The sequence below is a fragment of the Passer domesticus genome, chromosome 8, assembly GCF_036417665.1.
Source record: "Passer domesticus isolate bPasDom1 chromosome 8, bPasDom1.hap1, whole genome shotgun sequence".
Lineage (NCBI taxonomy): Eukaryota > Metazoa > Chordata > Aves > Passeriformes > Passeridae > Passer > Passer domesticus.
In genome coordinates, this window is record NC_087481.1 from 44,543,135 (window position 1) to 44,554,628 (window position 11,494).

The following is an 11,494-nucleotide window of genomic DNA, read 5'->3' on the forward strand; positions in this document are numbered from 1 at the left end:
GGCTGGCCAGTGGGGCTGGGTGCAGGTCTCAGGGCTGCTCCTGGGCAATTGTTGCTGTGCTTGTGGGAATGCGGCAGCTCTTGCAGCGAGGAGGTCAGTGCCTTTGTCTTGCCGCGGGGAGTTTATCTCTGCGGATCTTGCCTGCTTTCCTGGGTCAGGCTTTACCTCCGCTGTTATCAGCAAATGCAGGAACAGCCCGCTCCAGAGCTGGGCTGCATAGGAACCTCTCGACCCCCTTGCAGGGGGAGGCAGCACTTTCACATCTCTCCCACGCTAATGGACACCCAGCTGGCCAGCGTTGGGATGAGGTGTGCCATGCCCTGTGGTTGCTGCTCCTCCTTCACCACTTTGCCAGCGCCATTGCCGTGCACCCCTGCGCTGTGGGATGCAGGCAGCAGTGAAGGAGGAGGCAGCAGAGATGGCAGGGCCCTCCCTGGCCTCACCTCCCGCTGGGCTCTTCACCACAAACACAAGGGACAAATCCCCAGTGGCAGCACTGATTCCCCTTCTGTGCTGGCCTGCCCTGTCCCAGTGCACCCTCCCCTCTCAGCAGCTCCGTCCGGACCCCTCCAGCTGTCTCCACAAACCCAAACCATTAGCATTTCCTGTTCAAACATTTCCAATAAATAAATGGAGACATCATGCCACAAGCCTGCAAGTGACCCAGAGGCGTGTCCAAGGCCGGGATGGACACGACCACCCAGCGCCCGACCCCCTGGCTGGGCGCCAGCCCTGCCTTTGTTTGAATTCCCGGGTGAGTAAGCGCTTGGCTGACGCCAGCTGAAACGCTGCAAGAAATTATTTTTGATATTAAATAAATTGTTTTCAGTAAATCTGCTCCTACACCAAGGTCCAGAAGCTACCCGCAGCACTGGGCTCCCTGCAAGAGAGCTGGACTCCCTTTCCTTGGCCTTCTCCTGGCTCTGCTGGGGGACACACCCTGTCCAGAGGGGTCCAGCTGGGACCGGCTGTGCTGCAGTTGCCTCAGCCCCAAGGGCACAGCTCCCACAGCTGCCTGGCAGCCTGGGCACACCATGGCAGAGCAGCTCCCTGCAACACATCCAGTGTCTCCAACCCAACACTTGAGCTGGGCTCACAGGTGAGAGGGCACAGGCTTGGCCAGGAGGTTTGCTGCCTTTGGGAATGGCAGCTGTCTCCTCATGATACATGTTCCCAAACTAATTTCCTTGGCTGTGCAGAAGTCCATGCCTTGACACAGAAGTGCCTGTTCTTTCCCCTGCTGGTCTTCCACACCCTTAGGAAACCATCTTCAGTGCACCAGGGTACCAGGTGTCAGTGCCTGAGCAGGTCACAGTGCATGGGTCAGTCCCCTGACATCTGACATCTGCCAGCAGGAAAAATTAGGGGAAACTCCTGAGTGCCCGTGGGAATGAGTAGACATAGAATAGGCAAGCATGGCCATGAGTGGTCCATAAGCCAAGCTAGGATTCTTGGGACCCCAGAACTAATGTGCAAAATGGTTTTAGAGAAATAGCAAACCTCTGGCTGTGCCCAAGAAGCTGCAGTGGCAGGAGAGGTTTGAGCCTGATTAGGTGGGTGGATATGCTCCTTTTTGGCACTTGCTGCCCTGGGTTATTCTCTGGCTTTGAGCTGGAAGCAAAGAAGAACTAAGATAACCAAGTTCTGTCATGGTGGCAGTTAGGAAAACTAACAAAATGCCACTATTTTTTAAATGTATGTTTTGCTGAAGCCAAAACTTCCTGTAGGAACATGATGTTTAAAGGAAAAATTTTCCTGTTGAAATATTTTGCAGCATTTGAAGGGATTGAAATATTCTTTGAAAGACAAAAGGTAGATATTCTGTTCCAGAAGCATTCATTCAATGGGGTGTTATGCTCTGACATTATAAAACTTTGGAATCTGAAATGCAGTGAAGCCACATTTAAAATAAGTTGCTCTATGCAGAAACAATAAAATTTTTTCTGATTTTTATTTATTTCATTATCGAGCTCCTTCTTTGCTCAAGGGAACCTCCTGTTTCTCCCACCCACAGGTGAGAGAGGAGGTGGGATGGCGTGGCAGGGGGCTGCCAGGGGCACGGTGCCTCTGAGCACCCAGGTGTGGATCTGCAGCTCAGCAGAGTGGGAACCGATTATTTTTGTGTCAGTGTGTGCAGGCCCTGGCACTCTCTGTTCATGTGTGCAGTGGGGCAGGAGGACAGGAGGACGAGAGGACAGCAGGCGGGTGCTGCAGGGCAGCATGGCCGGGAGCTCAGGCTCGGGGGCAGCTGCAGGGCAGTGCGAGGCCTGCTCCCGGAGCACGCCGCGGCCGGGCTGCTGTCCGGCCCGGTGCCGCGGGCAGGCGGCGGCAGGGCCCTGTCCTGCCCCTGACGGTGCCCCTTGGCCGGAGCTGCAGCCCCACTGCACCAGGGCCTCATCCTGCCCCTGATGGTGCCCCTTGGCCGGAGCTGCAGCCCCACTGCACCAGGGCCTCATCCTGCCCCTGACGGTGCCCCTTGGCTGGAGCTGCAGCCCCGCTGCACCAGGGCCTCATCCTGCCCCTGACGGTGCCCCTCGGCCAGAGCTGCAGCCCGGCTGCACCAGAGCCCCGTCCTGCCCCTGACGGTGCCCCTCGGCCAGAGCTGCAGCCCGGCTGCACCAGGGCCTCATCCTGCCCCTCGGTGCCCCTCAGCAGGGCCTGCAGCCCGGCTGCACCAGAGCCCCGTCCTGCCCCTGACGGTGCCCCTTGGCCAGAGCTGCAGCCCCACTGCACCAGGGCCTCATCCTGCCCCTGACGGTGCCCCTTGGCCGGGCCTGCAGCCCCGCTGCACCAGGGCCCGGTGCCATCAGCACTCGCGGGCGCTGACAGATGGACCCACGGAGCCGGCGAGGGGCTGGCGGGGGCCGGAAACTCCTGATCCCTTTTTATCTGCCCTCAGCCTGCTCTCTCCTCTCCCTGTCATGCTCTGTGTCTCGCCTGGTATCTCACGTTCCCATTCCTGTGCCCTGCCGGCTGCTGGGGCTGCCCAGCCTCACAGCACCCTGTGGCCAGGCACGGGGTGAGGGTCTGCACCAGCCTCCCCTAGGACCTGCTGGGCTGGTGCCGGCAAGCGCCGCCAGCTCTGAGCGAGGGAAGGCACCACAGGTGTCCCCATCCGTGTCTGCATGCTGAGCATCAGCCCCGCGGCAGGCAGATGCCTGGGACAGGGCTCCGTGGCTGCTGTGCGTTGCAGGTTGGAGTGGGAGGAAAGGATCAGGCCCAGCTCAGGATGCTGTGAGGTCAAGGAGCCTTGCTGCTGTCTTCCTCAAATGTACCGCCTGCTCCTGGGCCAGGGTCCAATTGGATACCAACCTAAAATTAATCATGAGCATTTCACTTGGCTCTCATGACATCCCCAATCCCCACTGCTCCATTGAAACCCACTGTCCCAGCTGGGCAGGGTGGCAGTGGAGGGGTCAGGATCCACAGTTAATGTAGCTGCCCCTAAATGCACCGCCAGAGATCAGCTAATCTGATAATTACAGCAACAAAAGCCATTTAGACAAACCATGACCTGACCTCCGGAGCTTGGAATGAAAACATTTTACCCTCCTCTGTCTGGATCCTGCACTGAGAAAACATCTGTATTCGGAGGATGCTGGGAAAACAGCCCCCGCACGGCACCCGCTGGGGACAGCCTCAGCTCTGCTCCGTGCCACACACTGCTTGCAGCCAGCCTCGGACTGGGGTGGGCAGGCTGCTAAACCCTTGCTGTGATGCCAAGATCGACAGTGTCCCAGCACCGGGCAGGGCACTCTGGAGAGGATGAGGCAGAGGCCAGAGGGGTGTGAGGGAGAATTTTGTGAGAGGGAGTGAATGGAATGGGGTCAGTGGAGCTCACCCTCATAAAAAGGGCTTTTTTCCAAGACCACATGAGGCTGGATGGTGTGAGGAGGCCATCACCTGGTCCCCAGTGGTCCGTGTATCCCTGCAGCAGGCTGAGCTCTGCAGGAGCCAGGCTGGCTGCTGAGCCCCCTGCCTCTGGCTCCCAGGAGGAGCTGAGTGCGGGGGGCCCTGTCTGCATGCGGCACGGCCGTGCGTGCCCGGGGGCTTCTTCGCTCTCTGTAAGGTGTGCAGGCTTTCCCACTGAGTGGCAGGTCATTGCTGGCTGTCAGTCCAAGGCAGGAGATGAAGGGAGGGACGCCTCAGGGCTGGCTCCCATGTTCCTCCTGCTTTTACATACGTGTTGGTGGCACCCTTTGTGTAGGCTGAGGAGATGAAAGCTCAGGGCCAGAGGGATCTTGCTAACGCAAAGCCACCCAGCTCGGGGGCCCGACAGCCTGCTGCTTTGTCTCTTATTGTCTCATTCTTGCATCTGTTCCCAGCAGAGTCCCACTCCGTGCTGTCAAGGGCATGGGACACCGGCTGAGCCAGAGGCACCAAGCGCTCTGGCAGGTAACTCCTGCTGGGTCAGCGACCCCGGCCTCGCAGGCACAGGCAGCGGCACAGACGGTTTGCAGCAGACTGGCAGCACTGAGCTCACACTGCCCAGCAGCTCCTGAGGAAGGGGGAAAAACAGTGCTGATTTGGGGAAACTGCATTTTTTCCTGCAACAACCATTGCTCAGCCTGCTCTGGCAGTCCCAGGAAGCAGCTTAGTGCAGCCAGCCTGGCAGGCAGCACCCCTGTGCCTTTGTGACTTCCCTGTTCTGCACTGGGAAAGCACTTGGCCATGTCCCCAAGTATCCCAGTGCTTTTTGGAAAGTGGTAGGATTAGAAACCAGTAAGTGCAGTGAGAGCCTGATAGTCTGGGGACTCCCTAGCACTTCTGTCTGCTCCAGAAATAGGATCTGTCTGTTTTTCCCATTGCAGCATTCCACTTGTGCAGTGCTTTACTCTTTGTGAGCAGAAAACATGACTCACCCTGCAGTGGGCTACCCCCAGATCCCTCTGATGCCCTTGTTTTTATCAGCTGCTTCCTTGCCCAGTATCTCTCATTTAGCAGAATCCACTGACCTTGAGAAACCCAAGAGTTCTTCGTCCACTTGAGATTAGAGTTAATATTAGGGCTATAGTTAAGGGTAGGGTTAGATTTAAGGGTATGGTTAGGGTTAGGGTTTGGATGCCCTGACAGCAGCTTGGCCAGGTCTACAGAGCTTCACAGCTATTGCAGAGAGCAGACCTCAGGCTCTTTTGGGGTTTCCATGCAGCTTTTTCTCAAGGCGTGAATGAAATGTTGTCCAAGTTGGACTAAAAACATCACCAGGGCCAAAGCTTTGTTCTAGCACTCCTGTTTTGCTCCTCTGCCTTTCTCATTATTCTGTTTTCTCTGAAGGCAGAAGTGCTGGCACGCTACCGTGCCGACAGACAGCTCTGCCTCTTCCCCACTCTATGCTAAGCAGAAAGTGCACTGGGCAGTTCTTCCAGGTGCTGCCCGGAGCCGGGGGAGGCGAGGGCTGTGCCCCTGGGCTCCCTCCTGGGCAGCCAGGCTGTGGAGCCACCTTGCATGGAAGGGGGCAAGGATCCAAACTGGTTTTCAGAGGGATCTTGGCTGGGTTAACAAAGGGAGTAGATAACACAGGTTGTCTGCAAAAGCATTTGGGGACAGCATGGCCTTTCCTGTCCTGTACCCCCGTGTTTTATGTCACGAAGGGAGGTGTGTGTGGTGTGTGTCACGCTGTCGGAGCTGTTATTCGAGACGTCCTTCCCGTCTCCCTCAAAGCCTTTCCCAGATGTAGCACGGTTGCGGGCAGATTCTCACAAACTTCAAAAGCTATTCGAGATAGGTGGCAGGTTCCTAACGGAGACGGCCACGTACCGGGAGGCACCGATCCCTCTCCCCGGGAAGGCGTGGGGCCAGCCACGGGCGGGATGTTCGAGCAGCCCCAGGCCGGGCCGGAGCCGTGGGTGCCGCTCCCCGCGGGGGTTGCGGGATGAGTGGCGGGATGGGCGGCGGGATGAGCAGCGGGATCGGCAGCAGGAAGGGCAGCGGGATGCGCGGGCCGGCTCTGCCCTCTGCCGGCACCGCCCGGCACCGCCGCTCCGCCGAGGGCCGCGCCCGGGAGCCCCGGGGGTCCCCGCGGGGCTGGAGGGCGGCCCCAAGAGCCACGGAGGGCCGGGGGCGTCGTGCGAAGCGCTGTGGCTGCGCGAAGGGCGGGGAGTTTGCTAGCGAGGAAGACCCCATGGATCAGTGCCATGTCCCGAGCTAACCAGTGGTAGCGGAGACCCGCACAGTGACCCTGGGGTTTCCTCGGGCCTGGGAGGTTTCCGGGGGTAAGCCCACAGCGTCTGACCTGCAGGTGAGTTAGGGAAGTGCCTTTGGAGACACCCACCGTCCTCACAGCGGTCCCCGTCACTGCAGCCCTGGGATGTCCCGCCCGCCGGGCAGCGCGCCCGGAGCCGTCACACCGGGGCACGGCGCCCCGACACCTTCCCGCGGCCCCGGCACCATCCTGCACCCCGGCACAGCGCTCCGGGGTTATCTGCAGCGCCGGGTGCCCAATGGGGACTGTGCCGTGGCCCCGGGCGCTGCACCCCCGGGCGCTGCACAGCCCGCAGCGCAGCGCCGCCTCGGGCACGGCATCCCCCGCAGCACCCCGTACTGCACGGGGCATCGCCCTCGGGACACCTGCCCGTCTCTGCAGCTGCGGGAGTCCCCCAGCACCGCTCCCAGCAGCTCTGCAGCCGCGGGCCCAGCCCCGGGCAGCGCGGAGCGGCGGCCTGGGGGCACGGCCCGCCATGGGCGGTGCCTGCGTCCCGCGTCACCGGGCGCGCTCCTGGCCGCCATTGGCCGGCCGCGCGGCGCCGGGGGCACGGCGGGGCAGCCGTTGGCCGGCTCCGGGGGCGGGGTCGAGCGCGGCGCGCTGATTGGTCGCGGGCAGCGGCGGCCCCGCCCCGCCGGTGAAGGTGAGCGTCTCCTCCAGCGCCGCGCGCCGCCCGTGCCGAACCGGAGCGGACCGGTACGCAGTGCCCGCGCCGCCATGGCCGCCTCCATCTTCGCCGCCGTCCCCCACTCCCCGCCTGTCGCCGTCTTCAAGCTCACGGCGGATTTCCGGGAGGACAGCGACTCGCGGAAGGTCAACCTCGGCGTGGGCGGTGAGTCCGTGTCTCCGTCGCGCTCGGCGGGGCCGTTCCCCGCGGCTCGGGCCGGTCGGTGCCCTTGCGGCGGCTTGCGCACCTGCTGCTGCGGCGGCCGGGCGGCGGCGGCGGGCGCCGAGCCCCAAAGGTCACCGGGCCGCGGCCAGCGCCCGGGCGGGCGCGGGGGGGTGGCGGGCAGCGAGCTCCGGCGGGCGTCAAGGTCGCGGGGCCGGCCTCGGTGTCCCGGGCGGGTCGCTCGGGGACTGGCGGCGCAGCTTCCCCCCGGTGCAGTAAGGACGGCTGTCCCTATCCCGCAGCCTACCGCACGGACGAGGGGCAGCCATGGGTCCTGCCGGTGGTGAAGAAGGTGGAGCAGATGATCGCCAGCGACAACAGCTTGAACCACGAGTATCTGCCCATCCTGGGCCTGCCCGAGTTCCGGGCCAACGCCTCCCGCATCGCCCTGGGTGATGACAGCCCTGCCATCAAGGAGAAACGGGTACGTGGTGGACAGGGAGCACTGGGGTCCCTGGGGTGTCTCTACAGCAGACTGAGTAGAAGAGAACAAATGTGTAGAGGTCCCGCATTTTGGCAGGATTTGGGGGTTTCTCAGACATGGTCTTTCTTGATTGTAGCTTGCTTGATGAACTCATGCACTTGAAACTGTTTGTGCAAGTAGTTGTGGTTTTGGGGAAAAGCCGAACGTGGCCTGTGATTGGAATCTGTGTTTTCCTTCATCTTTTAATAGCCTCCCCACAGGAAACCCAGGTCAGATAATTACACCACCTTTCCTGAAATAAACTAGTAGCTGAGAATCTGCTCTGTGCCAAAATATAACAGGAATGGCTGGAGTCTATTTATGGGCCTGAGCACTGAAGGAGGCTGAAGACCACTGGAAGGGGATGGCATTCTGACTGAGCTGACCCCAGGGGACACGTGTGGGATCCTGTCTGACTCTTGCAAGCACTGTGCTTCCCATGCAGTGCTGGCCTGGGTGGGCAGGGCTGGCAGGTGTCTCTGTTGCAGGTGGGAAGCGTTCAGTGCCTGGGTGGGACGGGCGCTCTGCGGATTGGAGCAGAGTTCCTGAGGCGCTGGTACAACGGCAACAACAACACGGCCACCCCGGTCTACGTCTCCACTCCATCCTGGGGTGAGTGCTGCTCTCAGGGAGCCCTGTGGGTCAGCAAGAGGGAGGCACAGCCCTGCTCCCTGCAGGGGCCGGGGCAGTGAGGGAGCAGCCTTCTCATGTGTGTAAGGGGAGGTGCTGGGGCTGGAGAAGGAAGCTTGCTGGAGATAGAATGTGCTTTTCTGAGAAGTTATTTCTTTCCTCAGAGAACCACAATTCTGTGTTTATGGATGCTGGCTTCAAAGATATTAGAACCTACCACTACTGGGATGCTGCCAAGAGGGGTCTGGATCTCCAGGGGCTGCTGAATGACATGGAGGTGAGTAAAACTGGCATGGGATGGGCTGAGCTTGGTGCTGTACTGTCAGCATCTGCAGCTGGCTAGGCTCTGGTGTGCTGTGCTGGGAAGTGGATCACTGCAAAAGACGCTGTTGTTCGCAGAGCAGCTCCAGGCCTCTCCCTGTGCTGCGAGTGCCCAGTCTTGTCCATGTGTGTGTGTGACCAAGATGTGTTCTTTCCTCAGCAAGCCCCGGAGTTCTCCATTTTCATCCTCCACGCCTGTGCGCACAACCCAACAGGCACAGACCCTACCCCTGACCAGTGGAAGCAGATTGCTGCTGTCATGAAGGTATGGGCTGCTGCTGGGGCTAAAGCAATGCTGAGAGGGCAAATAGCTCTTGAGCCAGCCAGAGCATTTGCATCTGAAATGGGCTTTGAGGGAATGGCATGAGATGTAGCAGAAGCTGAAAGAGTCCCACAAGGCAGGTGTTGAAGGGAGAGGTGGACAACAGAGTGCTGGTTCTCTGTGCTCTAAGGAGAGATGCACTGCAGTTCTTGCTGTGCCTCCAAGTTCTTGTTTTCACACTCTGGAATGGGCTGTAGTGAGGTTTCTCCTGCTGGAAGGATTATCTGTAGGCAGGTGCTGGATAGTAGCATATGAAGTGGTGCACATCTTATGTCCTCAAATGCAGTTTTCTCCTGCACTGGCTTTTATTGACCACTTTAGTCTTTCTATTCTTTCACACCAGTAGAAAGAAAGTATTTCAGTCTGGTGTTGCTGGACGGTTTCCTTTGAAGTCACACAGGAACTCAGTGGTCGTTTTTCCCTCCTACGGGTACTGTGGGGGGTAAAAGAGAGCTTGTGGGGAGGGGATTTCCCTCTAACACTGTTCCTCCTTGCAGCGCCGGAGCCTGTTTCCATTCTTCGACTCAGCGTACCAAGGGTTTGCCTCTGGCAGCCTGGACAAGGATGCCTGGGCTGTGCGATACTTTGTCTCCGAGGGCTTTGAGCTCTTCTGTGCACAGTCGTTTTCCAAGAACTTTGGGCTCTACAGTGAGTGTCTGGCAGTAAGCTGGCCCAGTAGCATCATACCCAGACAGATGGGGCTGGCATGCTGAGGGGTGGGGAATTCTCTGCCTTGCCACGACGTGTTGAACCAACGGCTCACATCTCTTGGCTTGTCCACAGATGAACGTGTGGGGAACCTGACGGTGGTGGGGAAGGATGCAGACAACGTGCAGCGTGTGCTGTCCCAGATGGAGAAGATTGTGCGCACCACTTGGTCCAACCCTCCCTCCCAGGGAGCGCGCATTGTGGCAACGACACTTGCTTCCCCGCAGCTCTTTGATGAGTGGTACGTGTTGCCAGGGCCGCTGGGAGAGGGCAAGGGAGGGAAGCTGTCTCCCTGAGTGTCAGGCTTGGCCAGATGGTTTCAGACCACATGGGTGCCCATGCTCATGCTCTGCTTCCTGCCTGCTGCAGGAAGGGCAACGTGAAGACGATGGCAGATCGGGTCTTGCTGATGCGCTCAGAGCTCCGCTCTCGACTGGAGGCCCTTGGCACTCCAGGCACCTGGAGCCACATCACAGAGCAGATCGGCATGTTCAGCTTCACAGGCTTGAACCGTAAGTATCCAGTGGCCTGTTGAAGGGAGGAGTGGGTGGGGGCAGTTGGCTGTGGGTGAACTGGGCTGAAGCAGTCCAAGCAGGAATCTCTCGGTCTCACTGGAGTTTTGGCATCACTGCGTCTGTGGCTGGGGAGGGGTGAAGCATCATACAGTATTTTAGTGACCAGTGCTTGAACTTTTCTGCTTGAAAAAGATTCAAGCATCCCTGACTAGTTCTTTTTTCTGAGCTGTGGGTCACTGCTCTGACCTGATGTCCAATTGTTTCCCCAGCTAAGCAGGTGGAGTACATGGTCAAGGAAAAACACATCTACCTGATGGCTAGTGGGCGCATCAACATGTGTGGTCTAACTACCAAGAACCTGGACTATGTGGCCAAGTCCATCCATGAAGCTGTCACAAAAATCCAATGAAGCACATGAACAACCAAACTTACATGAAGTCACCAAAGCTATAGTGTGTAGTCCATGTCTTTCTCTGCTCATGGCTTGCCTTTTCCCACACCTCTTGGGGTTTAATAAAGATGGGAGCAGTAGCTCAATCAGGGATAATCGTCTTCTGACATTTTTTAAGTGGTCCTTGCACCAGTGCCCCCAGGAGGTGGGGGCAGCATGAGCCACCTTGGCTCTTGTTTCACAACAGCAGCCTGGTCTCCAGGCCCTTAGAGCTGCATCTTTAGCACGTCCAAATCAACTCCATGTAACTGATCATTTTGATCATGGCAAAGTCTTGTACCAGTGCAATGCACTGTGTGATAACAGCACAGAGGTTGGGATCTCACATGGCTTGTGAACTAATGTTACTCAGTAGTGTTTTGGGGAGGGGTAAAGCTGTTGCTAGCTTCTTCTCTCCATCCGTCCCACCCCTTCCTAATTTCTGAGCCTTATACGAGCAAATATTTGTAATTGTGATAATTGCTTCTTTGTGTTGCTGACATGAAATTAAACCTTTGTCTCTGAATGCTACCCCTGCCTTGTGTGATGTCATGTCTTCAAACCATATGAACCTCTCCCCAGGCTCAAGTTGAAGCCTCAACATCCTGGTTTGTCCACTTAGTTTGTTTCAAGGCTGTCCCTTTCTCTCTCAGGGTGTGTTGCATCTCTGATGATCACAGCCATTACCAAAGGGGGAATCTTACTGGGAGAGTGTTATTGAGAGCTCCCTGTGACTACATGAAGCCAACCAGTTCCTCCTGTATTCATCTTGTGCTCTTCCTGCCCCACTGCCCTGTGCTGCCCAGCTCATCCTGCCTGTCTGCCTGTCTGTGGTTGCTTTCTGGATGGTCAAGTGTTTCCATTTGGCCATCCTTCCCTGGCCCAGGGCTCCTGGCCTGCCCCTCAGGTGTCAAAAAGCAGATCTCTTCTGCTCATCCTTTTCAGCAGGCTCCTGGTGAACCCCCATCTACTCCCACTTGCTTCAGTGGGGCCTGCCAGCAGCAGCCTGTCTTT

The 11,494-nt window shown here is 58.4% G+C and overlaps 1 protein-coding gene across 1 annotated transcript; it reads left to right on the forward strand.

The window, feature by feature from the left end:
- Positions 1-6,824: 6,824 nt before the first annotated feature.
- Positions 6,825-11,011, forward strand: GOT1 (glutamic-oxaloacetic transaminase 1). Its single transcript, XM_064431005.1, has 9 exons — positions 6,825-7,034; positions 7,334-7,515; positions 8,043-8,166; positions 8,349-8,461; positions 8,666-8,770; positions 9,325-9,475; positions 9,611-9,776; positions 9,905-10,047; positions 10,320-11,011. Exons 1-9 carry the CDS (start codon positions 6,920-6,922, stop codon positions 10,457-10,459), a joined length of 1,239 nt encoding a protein of 412 aa, XP_064287075.1. The 5' UTR covers positions 6,825-6,919; the 3' UTR covers positions 10,460-11,011.
- Positions 11,012-11,494: the final 483 nt, after the last annotated feature.